Source organism: Patagioenas fasciata, chromosome 5 (genome assembly GCF_037038585.1).
Source record: "Patagioenas fasciata isolate bPatFas1 chromosome 5, bPatFas1.hap1, whole genome shotgun sequence".
Classification (NCBI taxonomy): domain Eukaryota; kingdom Metazoa; phylum Chordata; class Aves; order Columbiformes; family Columbidae; genus Patagioenas; species Patagioenas fasciata.
Window position 1 is genome coordinate 1033165 of NC_092524.1, and position 26205 is coordinate 1059369.

Below are 26205 nucleotides of genomic sequence, written 5' to 3' on the forward strand. Positions count from 1 at the left end.
AAGGAGAGCCTGAATTGGAGCTGAAGTAATCCAACGGACAGCAAGACAGCCTGCCTTCGAAACCTCAGGTTTACCTGACTCTTGTGACTGCACCATTTCAGGGCGCTAAATAAATGATGTTCAGGTGCAGATGACTGTCTCAGTACAAAGATGGCAACATAATGCAAAATTCCACAGTCCTAGGTGTCAATCCAGCTGTTTTCCTTTGCAGCCAACCTACTTCCCAAGAAATCCCTAGTACCCTGGATTTGTAGAAGTTAGTTTACACCTAGAAACCAGTCCAGACGAGCCACTTTTGTTACTAGAAGTGTTTGCAAAGTGCACTTGGTCACCGGTTTCCTGGCCAGTCCGCCACGGCGAGAGCAGCAAGCGCAGGGCCGGGCTCGGGGCAGGCTGGCGGCAGCGCGGCCGGGGGAACACGTTTGCCTCCGGAGGACAGTGATTTGTGGCAAGGAAAAGGATGTGCATGGGGTTTGAGCTGCAGGATTTAGGCCCAGAAGGGCTTTGGAAAACAAGGCTGCTCAAATCACAAAAGCTCTCAGCCCATGACCCTTCTGCATCTTTGCAAGCCTAAGCTTCCCCCCTTGCACACTTAGTACAACAGAAGTGAAGTACCGGGATGCTCCAATGCCAGCTGTAACAGGTACAGAAATAGAAGTGTTTCACTTCAATCTCTCCATTTGTCAGCAGAGGAAAAGCTGCAAAAAGCAGAGTCTGGGAACTCCTCAAGCCTGCACTTCCATTCGGGAATGAAGACGGCCACAACCATCTTAGTAAAGGTTTGTCACCTGTTTTTAGCACCAGAAAGGGAGGCATCTTCAGCAGTGGGGCTGTTCCCTTTGCTGGAGTAGATCTCAACACTGTCACCGTCCCAAAGATCCCTTGGCAACACCACCACAACCAGGTGAAGAGCTTTATGTTGTTCCTGCTCCTGAATACAAGGCATCTCTGGGCAGTTCCATGACAGGTTGGAAGAGGGCCACGCAGCACATTTAATTCAATTCACTTCCCCTTCCATCTGCTCTGCGCAGCCATGCTCTATTAGTCTTCTGAGAGCAATTGTATTTAAAGTGAAAAATGCCAGGAGTCTGCGTACATCCAGCGTACATTGGCTGCACTGTTCAAACCCACTATAGATTCACTACTATAGATTCAGAGCTGCAGACCAGGATTAGAGAAATCCCAGCCTCTGTATAATTCCACACAGCTTTTATTTATCTTCAAAGGCTTTAAAAGTTAAACACAAGCTCCCTCCCAGAGACCCTTCCCAACTGGTCCTGCATTTAGTACTGGTGCCAAGAACAGACTAAACTCCACTGGCACCAAATGATGAGCCTGTTTTGTTTCTCTTTCGCTCACTCCTCCCTGGAGAGCTGCACACAGCGTCTCCCCCACACTCAGCGGTGGGTGCCAAGGAGCGCAACCCGCATTGTCCTCCCCACGACCCAGAGCTACGGCACGCGTGCGGCAGCCCCTCGGGCAGGTCAGGTACCAACGTGCTGCAGGCAGAGCCGCCAAGGGAACAACATCACCGGCTGCTACAGAGCGTTCACCCATGGGGCCAAGCGCAGCTGAGCGTCTGGCCAAAGCTGCGAGCGGGGGCTGCTGCCAGGACCCCCCGTCCCAGCACCGGGGGTGAACAGGAGGGTGCGGAAGCCGCTGTGAAGGCAGAGGGTGGCAGGACAGCCGTCTGCCGCAGCACCAGCTTCGGACTTCTGGCTCCTGCCCTGCAGGAAGGTGACACTGGTCACACACGTGCTTTTGGCTACAAGCACCAAGCGTGATCTTCCTGCCTTCCTTGCCACCAGCTACCTTTCTTTTTCAGCACATTAACAACATACAGACCTCCCTGCATGCTCTCCAGAAAATGGAAAAGGAGGGTGGAAGATCACATCCAACCCACTCCTTCCCTTTGCCTGATTTCTTTCTGGAAGCCCGCTGCTCCTGGTTTCTACCTTTAACACGTGCTGTGGGGGAATGCCCAGCTGATGATGCAGGCTTAACACCCCACCACCAGTCCAAAGCATACTGATTCATGTACAAAACAGCTGGGTTTTTTCCCCCCAACTTTAAAAAAAGTCAAGTGCCGTATTTTACAATATGCTGGTGATTTGCACAACTTGAGCTACATACACCACGTTCGAGCACATTTTTATCCCTCAGCAGAGGGAATGCGAACTCCACGGATCATTCCACGGGGACATGGAACAGCCTGGCAGCCTCACAGTTAAGGCATTCAACCAAAACCATCAATCTGAAAAGCAGCTGCTCAGAACAACACAGGTCATACATCTCCCAGCTGATACCCACATCCTCCAGTCACTAAAAGCCACTTTTTTGCACGGCTCACCGATGGAAAGGACCGCACAGAACGCTTCTGAAGGCTACGGGGCAGGAAAACATCAAGCTGTGAGGAACGCCTGCCCGGGGACGTCACGAAGCGCTGGCACAGCCCTGCCTCCCGACGGCACGGCTCAGGGTGCCAGCAAGGTGCCAGCAAGGTGCTGTGCCACTGCGTGGGCTCTGCCATCCCGGGCAGGGAAGAGCACAAGCCCTGCAGCACCTCATGGCACCGCTGCCGCCCACCGTGAGAGCCCCACCTGCTTCAGCCAAACATCAAACCTCCTCTCCTCACCAGCGCTTCGATGCCACAATTAGCTGGGCTTAAGCATGTACTGAGGTTCCTCCAGCCTCACCTAAGGAGAGCAATGACAAATGAATCAACACTATATGCCACAGTGGGCAAACCAATTTTTGCTACACAGAGTCCTTCCAGTTTGACATTCTGCCCAAATTCTCCTCCCGCTGCCAAAGAGAACATACTGTATTACAGAGACTTTCATATTGGGAAAATATTTTAATATAGTAAACAAGTCAATTTACCTTTCACATGTTTTTAAATAAGTTTATGCTCATTGTTAAACAAAACTGGTTTTACTTAAACAATGGATTACAGCCTCTAAATTCATATTGTTCCCAGCTGATCCTGTAAATAGTGAGGAATTTTGGACACCGATATCCTTTTATAGGTAATAGACTGGCATAAATAGCGCAGGAATTCAATGCAGGTTCAAAGGGAGAAGCTAGCCCTGGTGAGGAAGAAAACGAAGACACAAAATTCCCTTTTGAGGAAAAAACGGAGGAAAAAAAGATACCACAGTTCTACCAAGTGGAAACACTTCCTTCCCCCGCCGACCGCCGCGCCGGGTGAGTCTCCAGCCCGAGCTCTTCGGGGCTCGGTGACGCCGGGGCCCGCGGTGCCGCCTCCCCTGCGGCCGGCGCGGAGCGACGAGCGGGCGATCGCCGCGGGGGCAGCCGCTCCGCCCGCCATCCTCCGCCGGGCCCGGCCGCCGCATCCCGCTCCGCCCGGCGCCGGCCGCCGGGGCTGGACCGCGGCCGCCCCCCGCAGTCCGCCGGGCCGGTCTTCCCCCCCGGGCGGGGGCTGAGCGCTGCCGGCCGCCTCAGCGGCTCCCGCGCACCCGGCGCAGCGCGGCCGTGCCCGCCTCGGCCCCGGGCGGCGGCGGCGACACGTCCGGGCGGTCGGTCTCGACGAGGCCGGGCTCGGGGCCCGTCCGCGGCGCTGACGGAGCCTCCTGCGTGGGGCCGGCGGGCGGCGGGCCGGGGGGCCGGCTGAACGCGGGGGCCGGCGGCGCCGCGCGGGACTGCGAGGGGGTGGCGGCGGCGGGGCCGGGGCCGGGGCCGGAGCCGCCGCCGCGCACCGGCTGCCAGATGAGGCTGTAGTAGACGGCGAGGACGATGGCAGCCAGCGAGACGGACAGGACGTAGGCCAGCACGGTGGCCAGGCGCACCCACTTCTTGTTGGTCTTGGCCGCCATGCGCGCCTTCTTGTCCCCGGTGTAAGTGGCGGGCTTGCCCCGCTCCGCCCCCGCCTCCTTCTCCTTCATGGGGGCCCGGCCTTTGGCCCGCTGCTCCACCGACCCCTCCGTGGTGGGGCCCGGCTCCGCGCCGCCGCCACTGCCGCCTCAGGACATGCCGCTGCCCGCTCCGGCGCTGCCGCTGCCCGCTCTGCTCCGGTACCGGCACCGCCGCCTCCCACCGCTGCCCGCGGCCCCGCGCTGCTCCCGCGGCTCCGCCGGCCGCGGGCGGGGGCGAGGGGCGGGGCTTAAAGGGGCAACACCGCCCGGCTGGTGGGCGGGGCCGGGTTGTGTTTAAAGGGGCGATGATGGGGTGTGGCCGCTGCGCGTGCGCTGCCGTTGGGCGCTCTTGAGGGGGCGCGTGCGGCGGCCGTTGGTGCGTGTGAGGAGGGGACGGCGGCTCGGGGACCCTTAGTGTGTGTGAGGAGGGGACGGCGGGTGCCTGTGAGGAGAGGGCGGAGCGGTCCCCGCTCGCCTCCCCGGGCCCCTCTGCCCGCTGCCGCCGTGCCCGGCTCAGCTCGGGCCGGTTGGCCCGGACGCGGCCCAGGGCGTCTTAGGGCTCTGCCCGCTTCTCCGGGCAGTATCCCACCGAGCCAGGCCCAAAGTCAGGCTTGTTCTTAGGTCTCCGCGAGCACAGGGAGTGCTGAGCGTGAGGAAGGCTCCTGGCCCGGGCCTGGTGCTGGGGAGGAGGTCAGGAATCTCCACTCTGCTGTCTGTTTTCCAGGGAAGTCACTCGATGCCTCCCCACCTGCAGGTATGTAACACTGCCTGCAACTGCTGTGAAGCCTGAGGGCTAAGCAGTAACTTTTGGACAGAAGCTGGTTTAATTCCTTTCAAGCTGGGCTGATGCCAAATCCACAGAGAGAAGACTTCTGCTATTGCCATCAAAGTTTGAATTGACCTTGTCTCCCATATGTTAGTCTGTTACAAAATGATTGTATTGACTTACTCTGAAGACGGCTGAAATGCTGTTCTGAAGCATGGATTAGCCTTTTTATGTTTTCTTCATGGTGCTAAATATTTACTCTTGAGAATAATTTAGTTGCTCCTTTTCCAATCACTGTCTTCTTCCTTTAAATCTTAGGCCAGTCAGGTGTGTTGCAGCAGAAACCCATGTTGAGCAGGAGCTGCTGTTCTGAAAGAGGCCAACAGCAGCTGGAGAAACAGCTGGCACCCAGAAAGGAATCAGAGGAAGTGAGTGGTTGAGTTTTGAGTTAACAGCAGTATTTTATTTTTACTCTCAATAATAGGACAAATGTGGAGTGTTGGAAGAGAGAGGGTGAGATTTTGCAGGAAGAAGCACGGAGTTTGCAGCTCTGAGGGCTACTAGGGTAGAAAGTATGTTGTGGAATTAAATGGGGTGACTTCCAAATTATTGTAATTTTTGGAAACCCAAATGTTTCTGTGAAACTGCAGCTAATGACATGCTCTATCCTCCTGAAATAATTTCATGAAATGTTACTGTAGCCCGGTATGTTTAAGAAACATTTGTTAGTAGCTATTATGACTTTTCTTTGGTTTCTTATCTCTCTTGCCCTGATTTCTTACACCTGACTGCATTTTTCTTGTTGAAGTCAATTTCATACACCTGAGTAGTGTGAGCTGCCCCTCCTTATTTTTCTTGCCTTGATTTAATACACCTGAGTTCTTTTTAAAGTCCAGTTTCATACACCTCTCAATAGCATGAGCTGATGCCATCCTACTAACAAAGTTTTTCTGAGTTACAGAAATGCACCTTCTGTGTTCCATAAATATTATACACGTTCCTGTGACCTGTATATGTTTAAGTGGTACATTTGGATCCTACAAAAAGGATTTTCTAGTAACTTTTTGGGCTGTGTTATCTTGATGATGGGTTTGCTCCAGCCCCTCTTCCCTTGCTTCTTCTATTTCATTCAGCAGCTCTCTGCTGCTCCGTCTTCTCTTTGCATTTAAAAGGAAAATTCTCTAACTCGATTAGGACCACAGCACCTTTCCCTTGCTTTACGTAGGTTGCTCTGAGTTATCTGTTTTGAAGTTGGAGACTTTTTAGTTTCTGTGCTACAGAGTATTTGAAGATTGGGTATGGAAGTTTTTCGTCAAGTGTAATTTATTATATCTTCAGTTTATTTTTTTAATCCATCCTCTCAGCTGCTGAGCTGTACTCATATTCCTGTTGGCCTTTATGTTCCTGCTGCTGAATGCTGCAAAGATGGACAGAGGCAGAGCCTCACTGAGCTGCTGTCTGCGTTCACTCGCAGTTCTTCTTCAAATGATCTGTGCAGAAATGGGTTTGTTTCAAACCCCTGTGCTGTCTGTGATCTCTGCTCTTGCCACTGGTACATTTTGTTGTTGCCTCTGGTGAAAGGATGATGAATTACTGCCTCCCACAAGTCCTTTCCCTGTGCTCTTCCTTAATTCCAGTTGCAGAATTTTGGGAGTTCGACATGTACAGGCAGTTCCTCTGTACTTGAATGGGGCCTTGACAGTTTTTTGTCTGATGCTTGTCTAGTCCATGTTGTTTTCCCGCATTTTAAGTCTGTACTCAGAGATGCTACATCCTCCTCTACTACTAAACTTGACCCTGTTGTAGTATCTAGAAGCTGGTAGACGGAAATGAGAGCTGCGGTGTTGCTAGGTGTTCAAATGCATATTGTGTTGACTTTGATAGAAGAGGTTTAAAAGAGTCAGCAGGTTGATACAGGAAATAGGTGCAGAATGTAACAGTGGAGTTAGTAGATGTTGGTAGAATAAAAAGCAGTTACAGCAGCAAACCTTAGTCTTATGTCCCCAAAATTAGTTTCCGTTCTCTTGGGAAAGAAGCTAATCCTTCATAATCTCTGTGCAAATAATTGCTGTTCTTTTGCTGGTGCTGCTGCTTTTTTCTTCTGCTCACCAAAACTGTGTTTATGAATCCAGCCATTAATAGCACTACTTTTCTGTCAGTGGAGGTGTCAGCAGGCTGGACTGGCCGAGGGCATGTGGTGGGGCTGTAGCAGCAGTCCAGCAAAGGTAGTGGATGTGGTGTGTAGTTGAGATCCTGCTGCACCTTGTGTCGCTTGAATGTAGATTCCAGGAGCAAGTAAAGCTGCTCCAGCTAGAAAATGAGGCAACAGATAATTCAGTGTTACTTCTTCCTGCCTTCCAAATTCTCTTGTTCCCCTTTGCTGCTCAAGACACTAGCTCTGTAGTTGTCTCAAAACTGAACTGTGTCATTCTGAAGACATTCTGCCTTCAGCTGAGTGTCTTCCTCTCCCCGTGGCACTTATTCGTTGCTTATTCAGGCTGTAGTGTGCCTAGTGCCTGCAGTGTAGACTTATGCTTCATAGGACACAACAATTCTATGGTATTATTAAAGAAATTCAGTGTTCCTAAGGCTTTCTCCTCTTTGCCAAGCCCTCTGCTGTCTCACCTTGAGTAAGGCTTTTGTTTGCTAAATACAGAGTCATCTTGTTTGTTGCCAAAGTCAGGTGTAAGCTTTTTTTCCCTGTGAACAAATAAATGGGGGTGTTTCTCCCCAGGTCCTTTTGTTAAGTGCAGGCAGCTGCCAGAAGGTGTGTGCCTTCTGTTCCTAAACTTGAGTTCCTGGCTAACAACCACTGCTGAAGGCAAATGAGAGCCAGGAAGCCAGTGCTACAGTACTGATACTTTCTTTTTGTCCTCTGGGTTTTAGCAGAAATATCAAGCTGTGCATTGAGCAGGCTCCCATGGTGCAGAAATAGAGCTCTGGGCTGCAGAGCTCAGAGGTCTTGTAAAGTCAGTGAATGTGTTGCGCGCTAGGCAAAGCTTGCAAATTAGCCTTTGAGGTTTTTGCCTGAGAACACAGAAGAGATTGTTCACCCGAGACAAACGAAGTCAAGGGCACATGGTGCACCCTGGGACCGGAGCTGCCAATGAAGGAGAGCTGGGTAGCCCTCAGACACACAGCCTTTCTCCCCCGACAGTCCATACAACGTACTCTGTGGGGTCTGAGTGTTTATAAGCTGCTCTGTTTTTACTGTTCTGGGGGTCCACTAGGAAGCTTTTTTTTTTTTTTTACTTATAAGCCTGCTACTTACTGCCTTACACCTGTGTTTAGTTGAAAACCCAAGTGCTGAGACTGACTGTTGAAGATTTGGTGTTTCACCTTCTGACTGAACAGCATTGCTTGAATTCTGCTGCCACCTGTTGCAATGGGATGTTTGTTTGCTCTCTGAGGGCCCCTGAAGGATGTAGCTAAATAAACTTGTATTATTGATTTCCCCGTGTTCAGAGTCAGTGGATACTATCTAGTGCTTCAGGACAAAGAAGACTTAATTAAGGGAAGATTATTGGCCCAAGATATTACTGCTGTACAGACCTTGCTTCTGAGAGTAGTGGAACACTGGATTGGATTGCCTTGGGAGGTAGTTGAGCCTTTGCTGTTACCGGAGGCCTGCTGAAGCTCTGAACTAATTCTGTCAAAGCAGATAAATGTCCCAGCTGGTCCTGCCCTGGGACAAGGGATGGGCTGATGGCTTCCCACAGTCCCAGTGCCCCTGTGCTGGGGGTTCAGCAAAAGCGACTACTTTGCCTTTCTATCCTGTGCTCTGTTATTAGGATGTGACACCCTACAAATGATAGCTCATTCCATGAGGTGTGTGGCTCGACTGCTCCATGTAGATTAGCTTGTGTAACTCTAAAATTGTACCTTACTACCACAATGTTATACAGTCCCTTGTCTGAACTTTAGCCCTGGTTTTTGTTCATGATGTGTGCCTCTGGCACTGTGACTTCTACAGGCAGATTGTAGCCTTCATAAAGAATTGTAACTCTTGCTTTATTGGCTGTGTTGCTTTTAAAGCTTTGTGTCCTTGGTCACATTTGTGAGCTGGGGATGGAAGAGGTGGATTAGGTCTTTCTACCTGCCTCCTAATGATTAAAGGAAGGAATAGATATTTTTAAATTAATCTATTTCTTGGCTGGAGTCCTTGAGCAAATACTTCATCAGGCTTGAGCCTTCTGTCTTAGTGAACATCTCTGGAAATATGCCTTATATGCCTGGAAATATGCCTTATTTCACACTGTTGTTCTAGCCTCCTGTTTGAAGTCTACAGGGAATCAGATTCTGTTCTCCTCTGGCATTTTCCTCATACACTTCAAAATATTCTGTTTTATGTGGGAAGGTGCTGTCTCTCTTGTTAATCCAGTAACAGATGGGGGGAGGTCGGGGATGTGCCTTCAGCTTCTGTCTTCAGTGTGATAAGTCAAGTTTGCACAGCCCACTGCCTTGTGCTGACTTGGAAAGTGACCTGCAGAGGTTATAGCGTGGGTGGGGAAGATAGTAAAAGTGGTGCTGAATTGGCGATATAACAGCAAGAGGTCTGGTTTTGCTCAGGATAGAGGCCTTGGACGAAAAGCTGGTAGCTTCGGATAGTGATGCATCAGCAGCTTCAACCTTGTATCACTGATTTTATGAGGCCCTTTTTCTATCCTGTGAACCATCTGCACAATATAAAGAGTGTGTCCTACTTGCAGGAGAGCCTTGGGCAGTGAATGTTTCCTTGGTGGGAAAACTCTTGAGAGTGTGAAAAGTATGTCTGAAAAGGATTTATTGTTTTGTTTTTAACATTTCTAAATTCCTGTAAGTAGATGATGGTTCAGACTCTGGAGTGGGCAGAGCCACTTGGCTGGCTTTATAGCAGAGTTGGGAACAGTTCAGGAGCTCTGCTTTTATTTGGTGTGATTTGAGGTTCTGTGTACTGTTCAGTGGGGATGTATCTTGGTCAGCTTTCTGGAGGCAGACTTGTCCTGGACAGCAGGAGTTGTCTTTGCCTGTGAAACGTTTCTGAAACTGGGAAAAGGCTGATAGGGACGGCTTGACAGTGCCCTGGCCAGCCGCTGAAATTGGCCACCTTGCCATTTGCTGGCATGTTAAGCTCTAGTCCCAGGAGTTCCCAGAGCTCAGAGCTGTATGTTCCACACATCAGTTGTGGAGAGGAAAGTTGCCTTTATTTCACTAAGTGCAGGAGTCCAAGAGGGTGAATGTGGCTTGTATTAGTTTTTTTTAATAGAAAAGGTTTATCTTTGGATGTGAACCTGTGCTGTCTGTGGTGGTTGTGACTCTAAACACGGTCTCTGCAAGAATCTGGAGTCAAAAATCAGTGCTTCATTGTTCGTTTTGCAAGGAGAAAATACCCGTTGACACACACCCACACATACTTGACATCTGAACGCAGTTCTAAGGGCTGTATTTTGAAAATAACAACCACTTTTCAAGCAACAGAACAGCAATGATTAATGGCCATGTAATGGGACTGCATCTTTCCCTCTGGTTTTCATGGTCTGAAGAAGCTGAACTTGGCCACATTAAGTGTGGGGAATGAATATGTACGAGTTTTGCTTCTTCCTGATGCACACGGATATACATATACAGTATTTGCTCATGTGTCTGTGTGGGAGAGCATTGACATAGCTTGTCTGAAAGTACAACCTATAGTACTTGCAGAATGACAAGACTTTATACAGAGTTGCACCAGCTCGTGATTGGCCCTGCAAGCACTGGAACAGGATTTGTTTGGAAAGCCTTATCCACAGCCTCATGATGCAGCCCTGAGGCCAAAGTGATCCTGGTTTAGCCTTGGTTACCACCATTTCCATCTGGGATAGGTTGGGTTTTCCCTCCCACAGGATGGTGAAGGGTGTTTTTTTGGTAGTTTGCGCATGTTTGCTCCAGCCATCTTTGGGCTGAGCTCTTAGTGCAGTCAGGCTGTTGCTTAGACTGAACAACTTGTCTGGTCTTCAAAGTTAGCTTGACTTAGTCTCAGTCCTTGCTGAGTTACACTAAGGCAATGTGAAGTTTTAGCTGCTTTAAAGATCCAAATAGGTTCTTTTTTATATGGGGTCAACACAGGTTTTCATCCTAGTCGAAATAGCATAGCTTTGGATGTGGTAATGCTCCCTGATCTCACAGTAGTTTTTCATTGCAGGAAAAAAATGAAAAGTGGCTGTTACTTTTGACTTTCTGTTTGTGTGTGTTTGGCGTTGGTAGCTGAGTAAGGAAGGTGTGCTAGACTCATGTTGATAACCCCATGCAAGGGAGGGATGTTTAACTGAATTAAAGTAGCAGCTGGAAACCTCTCCCAGTTCTGCTGGAGCTGATTCTTGCTTGTTACACCTTATTGTTTTCACTATTCTGCCATCCTGGTTCAGGCTGCAAATGGAAGTGGAGCTGTAAAGTCCTGGGATAGAGGCTGTTCTGATGCTTCCAGAAGCAGAAAGAAAGGAAGATGTCAGCAGAAAATTCAGTCCTGCTATGTTGTACCCCTGTGAAAAAGGGGAAGACTGGTTTGCAATGAGCTTAAGTGGGATTCATTATTAATGCTGTGTTGTCTGCAAATAAATCTTGCATTACAAGTCACTGGTCACTCTGCTCAGGAGAATATTTCTGCCAGATCCAGTAGTGGTTAACCATCCACACTTCTGGATGCGTACTTTCTCAGCAGAGGTGTCCAAGCACTTCTGGCTGTGTAGCAGTATCATTCTGCAGTTTTCTGCAGACTATGGTGCATGGATCACTTTCAGCTGAAAAATGCTGCAAAGCCCATGTGGGTCTGGGGACCAACTGCACCTTCTTTACCGGGATCTTAAAGACCACAGACTGGGACCTGTGGGATGGAATTTAATGTTGATAAAATGGGGGGCAGGCTCAGTTATAATTGTTCTTGCTGCTCTGTTACTGTAGAGTAGCAGGAGATGGACTCTGTCTGGTGTGCTGCTGCTCTTCATCCTCCTTCCTCTTCTGTTAGTGACCCGTCTCAGAAAGTTTTGGTTTCTTGGTAGCAGTTAGGAATTGCATGGTTCAGTCGTCCCTGTGGAGAGATTGTCTGTATTGCAGTAGCCGATAGGATGTTTAAATAGTGTGGGAGTCTGCTTGCGTTGCTCAGCTGTGCAGTTTGGAAACATGCAGAAGGCGTATGCTGTAAGCATAATGTACTCCTGCTGCATGTTCCTGTGCAACAATGGCTCAGTGGTTGGTCAGGTTGTTTTGGTTGGTTTGGTTGGTTGTTTTTTGTGTTGTTTTGGTTGTGTGGGTTTTTTTGTTTGTTTGTTTTTAGATTTTACACAAAACCTCACTGCTATTATTGTGTTGTGGCATCTGTTGCCACTTGTCTTTCTGTGCCATAGTCCACTGCCCTTTGACTGTTGCAGATGAAGCTGAAGAGTCTTTCTGTCAGCCGAGAGCTGTGATGGTCCTTGGCCTTTGTGGTTTGGGCTCAAAGGAGGACACAAAATATGCCCTGGCAGACAGAATTAGCACTTCTTGTCTCCAGGAGTGGTGAGAAAAATAGTCCTTTGTGGTCCTCATGGTGCCATGAATCCTTTCAGGATCCACAGGGTTTAAAGGGCAGAATAGAAAAAGGAGCAGCAGGATTAACTGTGCTTTGTTTAGCTGTGAATTCAGTACTGGTATTTGCAGGGGATGCTAATGGCTGTGTGTGCAATATTATAGCTGTTCACTAGAGGACAGCATTACACGTTGCAAGCTGTAATTATAATGGAACAGTGCTGGAAGAGAATTCTTACAGATTCAGTGTGTGCTAGGCATAGGTTGGGGTTGAGGTTGCAAAGTAATTTGCTAGAACCCAGGAACCATCCAGTCAAGGTGGTTTAATGGATGGTGTGGCTTAAATTGCTGTCTACAGACCCTATCTTGTAAAATCTCTGCAGGGCAATGCTGACTACCTTGCTTCTGCATGCTCTTTGTGGGAGGTAGATGGTGCTGAATAGGTAGGACAGGGAGATAAGGAAGACTCTACAAGAGAAAAAAAAGGGGGAGTGGGGAATTTTTGCATATCAGCACTCTTGTAGTGGCGGGATGCACAGTGGTGAAGTTAATGTAAGAAAGGAGGCATGGTGCCCTGAGCAGGGGGGATGTAGGTCAGTGTATACTGGGTGATGGACCTTGCAGGAGAAAGGAAAATAAAGGGTGGTTGGAATAAATACTGCTGAAAGTGCTGCTGCTTCTGCCTTCTCTGATATCAGAGCTTTCAGCAGAGGGCAGGACTGTTGCTTTATTCTATCACTGTTCCATCAGCCATCTCTTCATGCAAGGGACAGAAGCTCCCACATAGAGCAAGGAGTGTGAAATGAAAGATAAGGAGGCTGGGTTATGCAAAAGATGAGCTTCAGCTTTTTGACCATCTTTATGCAAGCAAGGCTCCTGGCAGTTGATATGCAGTGCCATACAGCCCCTAGTTTGGTTATAGCTCATTGTGCTGGGGGGGTGTGTGTGTGTTTTGTTTTAGTTTGGTTTTTTGTGTGTGTATCCCCCAGCGAAAGCTGGCCTGGAGTGAAGCTGTTGCAGGATTCTTGCTTGCTTAGGTCTGCTGATGCGACAGAGCTGTTGAATATCCAGGTGTGACAGAAGCAGCCTTTCTGTGAGGCCCAGTTCTGGCAGGAAGCAGACGTGGCTCACCGAGTTACGATGATAACTGTGGTAAATACCAGATGGACCACTGGAACCAGTAGCTGTGACTACCTGATCTCACCTTCAGTCCCTCTGCTCTTGGCAGTACTGGGTGGCAAAGCTCATCCCCCTTTCACTTCCTTGCTGCTGTAACTTCTGAGACCTTCCTGTAGTGCTTTCTGTGCAGAGGGTGGGAGGTCTGCAGTGGTTCTGAGCAAGATTGATGCTCTATCCTTTTCACAGCTGCTCTGGCCTTGCGGAAGGGATCAGGTGTGAGCAGAGAAAGCTTCCGCTCCTTACAGCCACCTCCTGTGTTCCTGTGGCCTTTCTCTGTACGTACCTAGGCATCAGCGTCTGTTCCTAAGCCGCTTATGAGAAGAACACAGAGAACAAAACTCACCCAGCTGTGTCTGGTGTTTCACTGGCATTTATGCCAAGTCCCAGGCTGTTGCTGCTGTCCCTAAGTGCTTCCAGCTCAGGCTTTGGGCTCTGGGCAGACTCTGTCATCTGCTGCTTGGGTGTAACAATGTTCTCGGGGCATGGCAGGGCAGTGATGCTGTTTTGGCTGGGCCTGGAGTACTGTGGTGCTTCATCAGCTGGTTGCCTGAGAGCCACGTGTCACTTTGATACACACACGAAGAAAGCTTAATACCATGAGTGTGGCTTGGTTATGAGAATGCAGGTGCTGGATTCCCATGTCCCTGGTCTCAGCCCTGATACCAAGCAACTGCAGCCATGGGTCAGCCACCTCAGTTCCCTGCCCTAATAAAACAGAGTGAATGGCCTTAGCTTGGATAGCCAATTCTTGGAAAGTATGGTGCCTTGCAAAGTACATTAGTAAATGCAGAAAACTTGGTGGTAGTTGGGAAGTAGTTCTCTCATTCCCAGTTCATCGGGTTGATAAACCCTTGAAAGAAATGTACAAAGGGTGTTAAGTTTGCTCAGGGTTGTCTTTTTGCAGCAGGCATCTCCGATAATTGCCACCATCTCTGTTTTACAGCTAGAGCACTTGCTTCAGATCCACTTAATCTCTCCTCCCTCGTGCCACTAGCATTTGAGAATGCCCTTCAGATATCTTCAGTCAGCCTTCCCCTGGTTGTCCAGTATGATTTGAAGTGCGGTCCTTCTCATCAAACTGGGTAAGTCAGAGGTGGGAAAGAAACACCAAACCCATGCAGCTGTCTCCCTTTGCACAGTGGGAGTTTCTTTGTCCACCCTTCTTAAAAACTCTGTGCTACTTCTGATAGTATCTTGTCCCTCTTGAGCAGTTACCTCCACTTCTAATTTGTTGTGGGGCTCTTTTTGACTAAGATTAACCTTGCCCATGCCAGTCCTTTTCACAAGCCACTCTCCTGGTTAGCCAGTGCCCCTCTGCCACCAGCAGCTCCTTTTCTCCTCTGCTGTTCACATGCGATTCCTTTGTTCCAGGGTCAGGAGCAGGGACTCATTTTTGCCCTGTTTGCCATTAACTTTCTGTTCTGCTTTCTGTCACTTCCCTGCAGCTTCATCATTATAATCCCCACCTTACACATCTCTCCCATTCTGTGTTCCCAGAGCATCTGTCGTTAGGCCCAAGTGAATCTGGAGAATATTGCTGTTCCTAGGGACTCTTGTGAATGTTTTGTTTCATCTGTCTGTGGAATTTACATCTGTTCTGCTGGTCTTTCTCACTTTTCAGATTAACATCCAGTGGAACCCAGAAGAGAAAGGAAAAAAGTTAAAGGCTGGACAGTGCAGCATGTGGCCTCAGAAATGGAGTCTGTAAAGAGCAAGGAGTTAGTTTATTTTACGTGATATTTGGCCCATTGCATGAAGGGGGCAGTCTGCTTGTAGCCAAAGCCTGAGCTGTTCCGTAACCACATCTGCTGAAATAGTTTGAGTGTCGGCTGGCAATGCCTGCACTTCGTCAAAGAACATTTAAGGAAGTTCAGTTGCGGAAGTTCTATGAACCGTGCGCTTCACAAGTACAGCTCTAAGGACCAGGTCCCTTCTGGAGAGACAGCATCTCAGCCATCGCGGACTTTCCTCTAGGTGACCTTGCGCTGAGCTTCTCCTGCTTGCTAGGGGGCCTGCTGATTTACAATGCAGATTCATTGGTCCTCGCCTGCCTGCCCCTCCTAAATTTGGCTGGGATATGAGAGGCTGTCTGATGCCAAGGGTGGCAATGGCAGAGAGCCCTGCCATGTGAGAGACAGAGATAGAGAAGAGGGGGCCAAGGAGGAGCAAACTCTGCAGCTGCTGTTGCCTCTGGGAGCTGAGGAGCACATCTGTGGGACAGAATGTCAATGCTTACCCCTGTCCTGCAGCCCCCGGCGGTAAAGGAGTATCTCTCCACGGGCGAGCGCTTCATCAAATGGGATGATGTGAGTACCTGGGTTTTTCCTTTGCTGGGTTCTGTGCACTGCGGGGCAGACGCGGTGTTTTGGTAAGAGTTTGAGGGGAGCCTGGGTGCATGGGGAGTGGGACACTGTGTGCTGTACTTGAGAGCAGCGATGTCTGAATAAGGGAGAGTGAACTGAGAAGAACAGGAGACCTGAGAGCTAAAAACAAAGGACATGTGTTAGGGGTTGGTGATGTGGCTTCTGCACTTCTGATTATTGTGGCAGCTGGAAGGAAGTGGAGTGTGCCACTGGGTCTGTGTGCGAGGCTTCTCTGGTGTGGGACCCTTACATCCTGCCTGTGTGTGAAGCAGCTCTCAGGAAGGTAGTTGCTGCTGGGGGTCTCCTTGGGGTAAGAGGCATCCACTGCATTTGGACTTGTCTGGAAGAGCGTGAGGGGCAGGACTTACAGACTCTGCTCAGCTCTGAAGTGCTTTGCAGAGAGAGGGGAAATCAGACTCCAAGTTTCTTCCTCTTCTGGCCCCGTAGCTGGAGGGGATCAGAGGGGGAGCCGTGTCCTCCTGTACCTGCCTGCCTTGTGGATCTGTGAGCTACCAAGTGTGCAGCAGCTGAGCAGTGAGCAGCCTGTGCTTTAGCAGTGTCAGAGCCTTAGAGGGTGCTGCAAAAACCATTTTTTCCCTCCAGCTGTGTCCTCTTGTATCTTCAAAATGCTTGGTTTGCAGTTTCTGTTTGTATTTTGTTGTAATGGGAAGAAAGCGTGGAACAGCAGAAGAGTTAATGTGAATGTAATAGTCCCCTCCTCACTTTCTAAGAAGGCCAAAGAGTATTTCCTCTAATACCCACATACCTGAGCAGGAGGACAGCAGCTGCCCATCCATTTGGCCTGGAGTAGGAGTTGTCTGCTGTTGAGCATGGATGTTGATAAGACAGGGGGCAGGCCAGGTTGTGATTATTCACCAAGATCTGGGGGAAGCATTTGATGCGATGTTGCAAGTGAGATACATGAGAAGGAGCCTCCAGCAGCAGTGCACGAGGGATTAGTGCTTACTTCAGTGGGTGTAAAGCTGGAACAGAGTTTTAAGTCCCAAGGCAGTGTGTGTGGGGGAGGTGGATCACTTGTGCGTGGTGTAAGCAGGGGTGGAGCAGCAGCACGGAGAAACGAGAAAGCGGTGTAATGTACAGCTGGCAGAAAGGATGGATGCTGAGGAGTGCAGTTGGAACATCACTGGCAGTTAGTCAGCTCGCTGTACATAAACAGAGGATGACACCAGGGTATGGTGGAAAGCACAGCCTTCTCTTCCTTTCCAGTGGGACCACTGCCTGGTGGCTTCTTTGAAATTGAACAGGGATTTGGAGAATAACAGGAGCCAAATTAGTCTAAAATTGCTACTGACTTTCTAGGATCAGTCCTTGGGAACCACTTTCCCAAAAACCTGAAGCTGTTAAGTACTTCACAGGGAATTCCTGGGATAGTTAGGCTCCCTTGACACCCAAGATGAGTCAAGTTGGGCTGCTGTAACCATATGAGTTAGGGAACCCAGGTCTTGTGTGGATTTTTCCCTAGGGTTTATAGATGTTCCTAAAAGGTTGGTTCTAATTACTAAGTAGTTTACAGACTTGACCTCCAACAGTAAAGAAAACCTTCTCCACAAGTGGGCTGTTGAGGTCGTGATGCTCCACCTCCTCGTGCTTTCCCACTCCATGGTTAGAGCAGGCTGCGAAAGGTGCTGGCAAGAGCTCCAGGCTGCAGGATTGCTGCTCTTCAGAGGTGAAGGGCCTGCATTTTTTTGTCAGTCTTTGAATTTACCTTGCTGTGTTGTTGGTAACAGTTTGAACTCCTTCCCCAATATCGGTGGTGAAGGAATGACGGTAGGTCACATTGGCTCCTTATGTCACTCTGTACAGTTTGGGACTGAACCGGAGCTTTCACTGTGCCAGACAGTTTCTTGAGAAAAGCAAATGCACACTTGTTCTATAGCATCTTTACCTTGTCCAGTGTTGGTAACATGTTCTCTAGGGGAGTGTGCAGCAGGACCTCTGAGAGGCAGGACTGTTCTGACTGGCCTCACTGAGTGAGCTGCATCATCTTGGGCTAAGGAGCAGCTCTGCTGCACTTTGCTTAGCAGGCAGCAAGCTGGGGCTGCCAGGCAGACTAGGGAGGTGAAGTCCTACCACATGGGTGGCCGTTTATTTCATGAACCAACTTAGAACCCTTTCAAAACCCCAGGTAGGGCACAATGGAATAGCTGATCTCTTAAGCAGAGCAGATGCTTGTGGATTTGGCTCTGTGCTGACTCTTAGCCCTTGAAGTGGAAGCAAAAATGCTTCTGTCTATTGAAGATTATGGATTACAGGATTTTACCAGACAAGGCTTGCTTTCTGCCCTAGAGTTGAACTCCACAGTGTGAGCAGCTGCCAGACCATCTTCCGCAGAACTGACCATTTCCTTTGATGCCAGGAGCCACCCTGCAGGAGGGTTTACCTGCGCCCCGCAGCTGTCCACATCCCCCATCAGGAGTCCTTATTGCAGCCTCAGCTTGCTTGCAAGAAAGCTGCTTCATAGGAGATAAGGTTAATCTAGCAACACGGCACTATACTCAGTAGTAGTACTACGGTGCCTGTTCTGCAGTTTGTGCCTTGTGGCCCTGCGTTCATGGAGCTAATCAAAAGCTCCAGGAACATGGACATGATGCTCTGCAGATCAGCACTGTCCCTAGTGTAGTGTGAGAAATACAAGAGGGAGCAAAAGGAAAACATACAACACTGTGGCATGGGCAGTTTATTCTAATGAAGAATACTGAATCTGGAAATGGAGGTACCCGGAAATACAGACATGCGCTGGACTGAAGTGTGAGTTCAGTAATGAACTGAAGAACCCAAGACCAAGTGACAAATACAACTTCCAAATTTCATTACTGGTTTCATCTGAGTAGCTGGGTATTTCAGCTTCCTGAATTGAATTTGAAGCCTTCCTAGAAATGGCTGATAGGCCTTTTGATCCTATCTTCTGTGGCACCAGAGGTCAAATGCAGTGAGGAGTCATCTAAACTGAATGAGTAAATGGGCTGGGACTGAAGCAGAGGCATCAAGTGTCCTTCATCTCCGTCTCCAAAGAGCTCAAGCCAATTCATCTCTTAGCACAGGCTTGCCTGTGAGATGGGAAAGGATGTTGTCTTGAAAATGTCTGTGAAGTTGCCTTTAACTGAAGGTGCAGCAGCAGTGTAATTGTTCAGAGGCTAAGCACACAACCGCAGAGCAGCCCCTGACTCCTTTGCAGTATGCGCCTCAGTTCTGACCTGAAGGGCCTCCCTCTTGTATGGGGTTCAGGATCAACCCTCAATAATTTAATCTGATTTTGTGCCTGTAGTGTGGGTGTTTAAATAGCTGCTGCTTTTTGTAGCCTGTGTGGAGCTAGTCCATGGAGTTTAAGAATCGCTACCTGAAGCACTCATCTGCTGTAGCAGGTGGACCCCTCCTTGGACTCTGCCTGACTAGGTCTGTTCTCTGTAAAGAGAGCCCAGATAATGCCATGAGCACCTAGGTGGTAGATGCCAGGGATGAATGCTGTCTCTGCTTGGACTGGGCTACTTCTGAAGCTTGTAGAATGAAGTAGGTGCCTTGGAGGGAAGGCAGTTCAAACAGAACTATTAATTGCACTGACAGGCACTTTCTTCTCTTAATTTGTTGTATGGAAAGTTCCAAGAAAGTTGGTTGAGCTAAATGTATAGTTTAGCTGAGACTCAGGCTTCAGCAGAGATCAGTTTCCATAGCCTCACACTGCTCTTCTGGAGATGTGCTAAAATAATCTATTTCACTTCTGTAAATCACGGGATGGATCACCTGACTGGGTCTGTATTTGAACTGGGAACCTTATGTGACTCGGAGAACCCATTGAACCCATCACCGGACATAAGGTGCTAACCTTCTGTTTCTCTTTTTTGTCTTTGTTTTGGTCAGGAAACAGCAAGTGCTTCTCCTGTGATTCTGCGGGTGGATCCAAAGGGCTTTTACTTATACTGGACCTATCAGAACAAGGTAAGTGCTAAGACTTGAGAGCTTGGTCTCCAAATAGCCAGTTCAGGTTTGTGTGAGATAAAACACCATAAGTACTAGAGTTCTGCATTCAGGAGCAAACTTAACAGGAAACCCCTCCTGAAAAACCTGGGAGTCTCATGCTTATTCAATAGCAGATTTGTCTGTCTTCAGAGTTCCAGAAAAGAGCAGGAAATTAAGCTGTGAACATGCCAGGGAGATGAGTGTGGCCTTTTTGTGCTCGTTGTGCTGGCATCTTATACCTGAGAAGTTCACTAGATGTACTTCACAGTACTTAACAGAGAACAGTAGTGTTGATAGCCATGTTACCCAGCATGCCAGAAGATTATCCCAGCCAGTGCAATGGTGCAGTTGAAAGGAAAATGGCTAGATGTGTGCAGCTTCAGTGAACGTGTACTTCATGTGCAGCCCGTGTTGCAATTAACTGACTCTTCTCAGTCACAACCAATGGTAGGACAAGGACCAGTGGGTGCGAACTGGAACACAAGAGGTTCCACTTAAATTTGAGAAGAAACTTCTTCCCAGTGAGGGTAGCAGAGCCTGGCCCAGGCTGCCCAGGGAGGTTGTGGAGTCTCCTTCTCTGCAGACATTCAAACCCACCTGGACACCTTCCTGTGGAACCTCAGCTGGGTGTTCCTGCTCCATGGGGGGATTGCACTGGATGAGCTTTCCAGGTCCCTTCCAATCCCTGATATTCTGGGATTCTGTGATTTATTGGGGTTTTAGAGATTTTAATTAAAAAAATGTAGTGACTGTAGTGATGCAGAGACTACACCCGGTATGGGGAGGGAGTTGTGTTCCTCTCAGGCCAGGATGGTGTGTGCACAGTGCTGGAGATAAACCATGGGATGCTGGCTGCTGGAGGAGAGAGGCAACACAGGAAAGAGAATTCAGTTCCTCGCCAACAAGTAGCAACAGGGGGTGCAGAGCTCTGGCTGGCTGGAGGTGGAAGGCTTACTTCTGCTTTCCAGAGCAGAGCTGTGGTTCGGCTCTGCTTCCTCTGTGTGACCTACATGCTGAAGAGGCATGGTAGATAAAGAGACAGACAGTCCTGCACAGCCCCCTGGCCCCTGTCATGTCTTGGTGAGCTCTGCCTTCCCAGCAGCCTGTGCCCCAGTGCCAGCTGGGGCAGGGGCTGCCGTGGAGCTGTACCCTCTGGGAGGAGTGGCACAAGGCTGGGGACTGTCACATCACCCTAGAAGATGTGCTCTGCTTTCAACTGTCTGCATCGCTCTCATTCCCCTTTCATGGTCTGCTCCTGATGGTAGAATTTTGCTGTAAGGGTTCTAGCAGACAGTAGGAAGAAGTTGTGACACTGGAGGAGATGCAGAAAAACAAGGCAAGGGGAGCTGTTGTCACCCATCCAAAGTGAGATGTTTAATTGGGTTTGTGGTCTGAGCGACTTAATTTCCTGGGAAAAGGGGCCAGGGTAAGGAAGCATTAGCTGACATGAGGAAACCTGGACTGGAGGGGCTCTCATGTTCCTGGAAGATGCCACTGATTGGCAGCTAAAATAAACTGTAAACAAATTTGAGAGCTGCAGTGGAGCAGCAGTGTGTTTTATATCCTTGGGGGAGTCATTGTCTGGCGTCTTTCCCCTTCTCTGAAGGAATCTGCAGACAGTGCGAACGAGCAAGGGTGGTGGGCAAGCGCTGGCTGGCAGACAGAGCTGGGCTGGGCTTGTGAAGGTCCTGTGCAGGCTGGCATGAGATGGGCTGAGACAGCATGGTGTGGTATGGTCAATGGTCTGTGGAATTTGTGTGGCTAATTAATCTTTGGCTGATTCCAGATCAGCTTGTCATGGACAGCAGGGAATTAAAACTGCACCACTTTTGCACTAGGAATTCAGAAAGGAGTGGGATTAGGAGTAAAATTTCTACCCCACTTGACAATAAAATGGGGATACAACCAGAAAGCATGGTATCCACATTGTTCTTTATTGTGATCTTGGAAAATAATATCTGCTGCAACAAATATAATTTCTTCTCCAGATTCATGGTGAGCGGACAAATTAGTAACAGAGGAAGGAAATTCAGGTTGGATATTAAAAGAACAAACAAAATAAACCTGACAGCTAGCCAGTAGTGAGGACATGGAGTGGGCTGCCTGGGGAAGGCTGTGGAATGTCCTCCATGGCAATAGTTTCACACCAGATTAGGTGAAGGTCTGCTGGGAGTGACCTGGGGAGAAGAGGTCCTGCTTCCCTCCCAGCTCAGCTGCTCCGTGCTGAATGCACAGAGGAAAAAGAAGCTGAGAACATTCGTGACAGGAACCTCGGGGCTGTATTAACACACAGACTCAAATTGGGGTAGAGTTTCCCCCTACAGAACTGTATGCATGTCATATGCTCCTGCTCATGGTAGTCCACACCGAGCCTCTGGCCTCACCCTGAAGAGGACGGGGCTGCTGGCCACTGCTGCACTGGCCGTGTGGCCTGCTAGGCTGGTCAGCAGCTGGTGTTCCCCTGCCTGGGTTGTTCCTGCCAGGAGGGCTCTTACCCAGGGAAGAGTGCTGCCTGAGGATTTCTTTCCTTCCTCCTTTGTCTTTCCTAATCTTCCTTGTCCTTATTCTTTTGTAGGAAATGGAAATTTTGGATATAACCAGCATCAGGGATACCCGAGTAGGGCGATTTGCCAAAATCCCCAAGGTGAGTGCATAACTTCATTGCTGCCATTTGTTCATCTGCGAAAGGCAAGGCTGCCTGGGGCCTCAGCATCTGAGGCAGTGTGGCCTGGCTTTGTTACAAAAGGTGGAGAGGACCTTGCATCACAACCACATAAATACAGAAAAGCCATCTTTACTCTTGTCCCTGAACTCCTTCTGTGCACCTGAAACAGAGGCACTGTCAGACTATGGTGTGTGAGCTTGTTGGAAAGAATACGCCAGAATGATTTGAAAATTCCCCTTCCAAGTGCCGAAAGAGCCATTTTCCAGTGTGCGCGGTGGGTGTGGTGTCTCCCCGGTCTCAGCCTGGCCTTCACGGACACTGGGCTGCACCGGAGGAGACTCGTGGTGCTTCTGTGTGGAATCACCAGAGCCGCTCTCCTGTGCAAAGACGCACAGGCCGGGTCAAGGCAGCCACAAACATGTAGTTACAGTGAGATTCCAACACAGTGTGTGGTGGGATTTTTTTCCTTTTGAAGGGAAAGCTAGTTCCAGAAAACTAGGGTTTGTTTTGGTGTCCCGTCCCCCCTGAAAAAAAATAATAATTTGCCTGCTTGCAGGGTGGCAGCCCAAGGGAAGCAGCGTTTATGGCTTTGTTCTTGGGTTCAGATATAATTTAACCTTCCTGTGGCCAAGTTGCCCTTGTTAGGACTTTTTTCTAGGTCTGTTTTTTGTTTGATTTTAACTTTTCCATGTATGGAGAAGGCAAGGAGAAAACTGAAGTAAAGCTAGAATGTGCAAGTGAAACAAAGGAGTAAAGATGATGGCTCCACGTGGTAATGTGGGTGATTCTCAGTCTCATGCAGAAGAGGAAGATTTTGCAAGATACACTGAGAGACTCGAGCAGCCTCTTTGTGTAAGTAGTACAGCTGTTTGCTTAATACTGCTCCGAAAGTGGCTCCTCAGAGCTCCCGAGACTGATGTTTCTCAAAGACCATAAAGAGGTGGGTACTAAAAGCACAGAAGAGCTCAAGAACTGTACCCACCTTACACAGTTCTTAAAAATCATTGTTCCTCCTGAGAAACTTTTTTCTTGGAAATTCACTAGAATGAAATATGAGTTTTCAACAAGGCTAAAACTGTCTGCAACTTGTTTTGTGGGAATAATGTATGGGGGAAAAAGGCTCTGTGTGTTTTTTGTGTGTTTTGTTTGGCTTTGTTTTTCCTTTGAGAGAATAAAATATTTGGAGCTGGTAGAGGTAGGTACTACACTCCAGACAGAATGTAGTAAGGAAAAGGCCAAGGGTAGAGGTATGGTATAGGTTTGATACATGGTGAACGTACTGAGGCCATATGTGGATATCCTTCTGGTGGCAGCAACCAGGCTGGAGAAGAAGGTCCCAGATTTTAGCCATTAGTGCAGGCAGACTTCCTGCAGACTGCCAGAAGAAACGCGCTGGCACAAGTGCGCTGTCAGTTGCCTCTAGACAGCAGGAATTGCTACTCAAGCAGCATCTTGGTGAGGAGCCCCTACTCCCAGACAAGGAATTGCCCTGGAAACAAGACCAGCTCCAGGTTTTTTAATAGTAACTCACAGCCCAGATTTGGATGACCACATGCCATATTCAGAAAATATAAAATGGACTCTTTTAAATTTTTTTTTTAAATAAAAGCACAAAGCAGTGTGTGAAAAGAATGAGGAAACTTCTGAGCAGTACCAGGACAGTAAAAACCAGAAGAGGAGGGGCAGCAGTAGCTGTGTTCCATAGCTAGCTCTGAATCTTATCAACAAAATTGGAATGTGACCTATGTGGTTCTCATCAAAAGCAAAAGCTCTTAAAAAAAACTGAGTAAGAGAGATCTTTGCATGGGAAAATTACTGCTGGAGAATAAGATAAAGGTCTCTTGAGAGAAGAGAGAACCAATGGACTCCCAGCAAGATCAGTGCTTGGGCCTGTGATGCCCTGTGTGTTTGTACGTGATCTGCAAAAGAGATGTACAGGGACAAGACCAAGTTTGCTAATGGGACTGGGTTATTTGGGGTAATAAAATGAGGGCTGATTTCTAGGAAGACCTTGAATTGCTGATTAACTTGATCTATTTGTACAGATAAAAATCAGGTGGTGCACACAGGGGGAGAAACCCCACAACAATCCCAACCTTCTGTAATAACAGGCTCTCAGTGGACTCTTGCTGGTCAGAAACAAGATCATGAGGATATATTAAATCAAAAACTATCAACTCAGTGTTCAGTAGTATTTGCTCAAAAAAGTAAGTTGTATGTTAGGAGTAATAAGGAAAGAATTAGGAAATCATGCTGCTGTGTAGAGCCTGAATGTACCCACATTTCTTTGCATTTCTAGTGTCCTCCTCTCAGGTGAGACAATGAAGAACTGGAAAAGGCAGAGAAGAGCAGCGACATTAATAAAAGAATTAAATAGCTGCTGCAGGAAGAGTGTCTGGGTAGGCAGGGGCTGTGGGCTGGCAAAAAATAAGATGGGGGCATGTGGAGTGCGGTAAAATGAGGAGTTGCATGGGGAAGGTGAGAGGAGTTACTCAGAGGTTCCCCCCGTGCTAGCTGCACATCAAGTGGAATTTTCCAAAGGCAGGTTCCGCACAAGCAGGAGGAGGTGCTGCTGGTTTCCGTGCTGCTGCGCCGTGGGCTGCCTTCCCGCACAAGTCATGGAAACCTGGGGGAGTTTAACAAATCAGGACAAGAAGGAAATGCCCTTTGAGGGTTATCAAATGCTAGAGAATGCCTCTGGTTTAGGAAGCTGCTGAATCACAAATTGTTGGAAACTGCAGAAATATGTCAGGGAAGTATCATTGCGTTTACCCTATTCTTATACCTTCCCCAGGCGCCTGGATGGATCTGTGGCCTGACCCCCTGTAGCTGTTGTGTTCTGGCCATTGGAATAGGCCAGAGACAGTATCTTACAGCTCTGGGAATGGGCTGCAGCCCACTCTACAAATGAAGAAACAAAGGTCAAACACCAAGTGATTTACTAAGTTCTCAGCAAACAAAAGTGATGCACTCAATGACAACCTCTGTTGTGCAAATCCCAAGTGCTTTTTGAATTGTGTTTCACAGACACCCATTTTAAATAAGTCCTTTTATTTCAGGGATTTTTTTCTGGCATTTCTATGACAACATGTAGTAAAATGCACTAGGCTTGCTGCTTATCCACCTTTCTCTTATGGGCTGATGGGAGGTCTTGTGGGCACTGAAATGGTGCGAGAGATGCGCTGACCAGTGCTGGAAATTTCTTATGCACACATGGCAGAACTGTCCACGATGCTTCTGCAGGGCTTACAGGCCTCACCTGTGCAGTCAGTTGGCTCTCCTGGGAACTGAATTTGCTCCAAGGAATGCAGACAGCAGTGAGAATTTCTTAACATGAATCACCATGCCCTCCATATAGGGCAGCTGTGGTATAAATGTGCAAAACTGGTGTGACAAAGCAAACAAAGATCTGTTAGAGGTGAAGGGTGGAAGAATGAAAAGGGCAGTCTCCCCTCTTACAAAATAATGCCTTGGAAGGGCTGTGGGGTACAAATGCTGACATTAATACGAAGAGGTACTTGTTTCATTGGCTAAAAGTGGAGAAGGGGCTGATGGATGGTATTTAACACAAGGTGAACAAGATGTCAGCTGTGAAGCAGCTATGGAGAGGACCCATAACAAATCAAGCGTCCTTTTGCTCTCGTCTCCCCTTTTTTGTGAGTGACCCCATGGTCAATCCACAGCTTCTGTCAGGCAGAGCTTAGGAGCTGGTTCTCACGCTGAATACGACTGAAGGAGTTTCCAAGGTCAAAGGTGCTTTTTTGGGAGCTTCTGCACTACTGCTTCCCTCTGCAAGGTGCTGTGCACTTTTTGGCTGCGGCTCATGCTGTATTGAGGGTGGAACGTGCCCGGAGTTTTTCCGAC

General features: G+C 48.7%; 2 protein-coding genes across 7 annotated transcripts in view; one reads left to right on the forward strand and one right to left on the reverse strand.

Moving 5' to 3' along the window:
* Nucleotides 1-2837: 2837 nt before the first annotated feature.
* Nucleotides 2838-4121, reverse strand: INAFM2 (InaF motif containing 2). Its single transcript, XM_065839051.2, has one exon. The coding sequence runs from the start codon at nt 3903-3905 to the stop codon at nt 3462-3464; it is 444 nt and encodes a 147-aa protein (XP_065695123.1). The 5' UTR covers nt 3906-4121; the 3' UTR covers nt 2838-3461.
* Nucleotides 4122-4207: 86 nt separating this feature from the next.
* The window catches only part of PLCB2 (phospholipase C beta 2), a 77003-nt gene continuing 55005 nt past the window's right edge, over nt 4208-26205 (forward strand). For 2 of the 6 annotated variants that reach the window (XM_071808695.1, XM_071808696.1), the window contains exons 1-2: nt 19635-19655; nt 22252-22320. Coding sequence is in view for 4 of the 6 variants with exons in the window: in XM_071808692.1 (XP_071664793.1) it covers nt 15561-15644; nt 19578-19655; nt 22252-22320 (231 nt within the window). In the remaining 2 variants the exon portion in view is untranslated. Of the gene's footprint in view, nt 4252-4271; nt 4630-4959; nt 5070-14281; nt 14421-14959; nt 15645-19577; nt 19656-22251; nt 22321-26205 lie in introns of those variants that run through there. The other 4 variants (XM_071808692.1, XM_065838896.2, XM_071808693.1 and 1 more) reach the window with 4 other exon arrangements.

Excerpts from the sequence above, each read along its gene's own strand:
- INAFM2 (XM_065839051.2), bottom strand. The coding sequence starts at position 3,905 with ATGAAGGAGAAGGAGGCGGGGGCGGAGCGGGGCAAGCCCGCCACTTAC.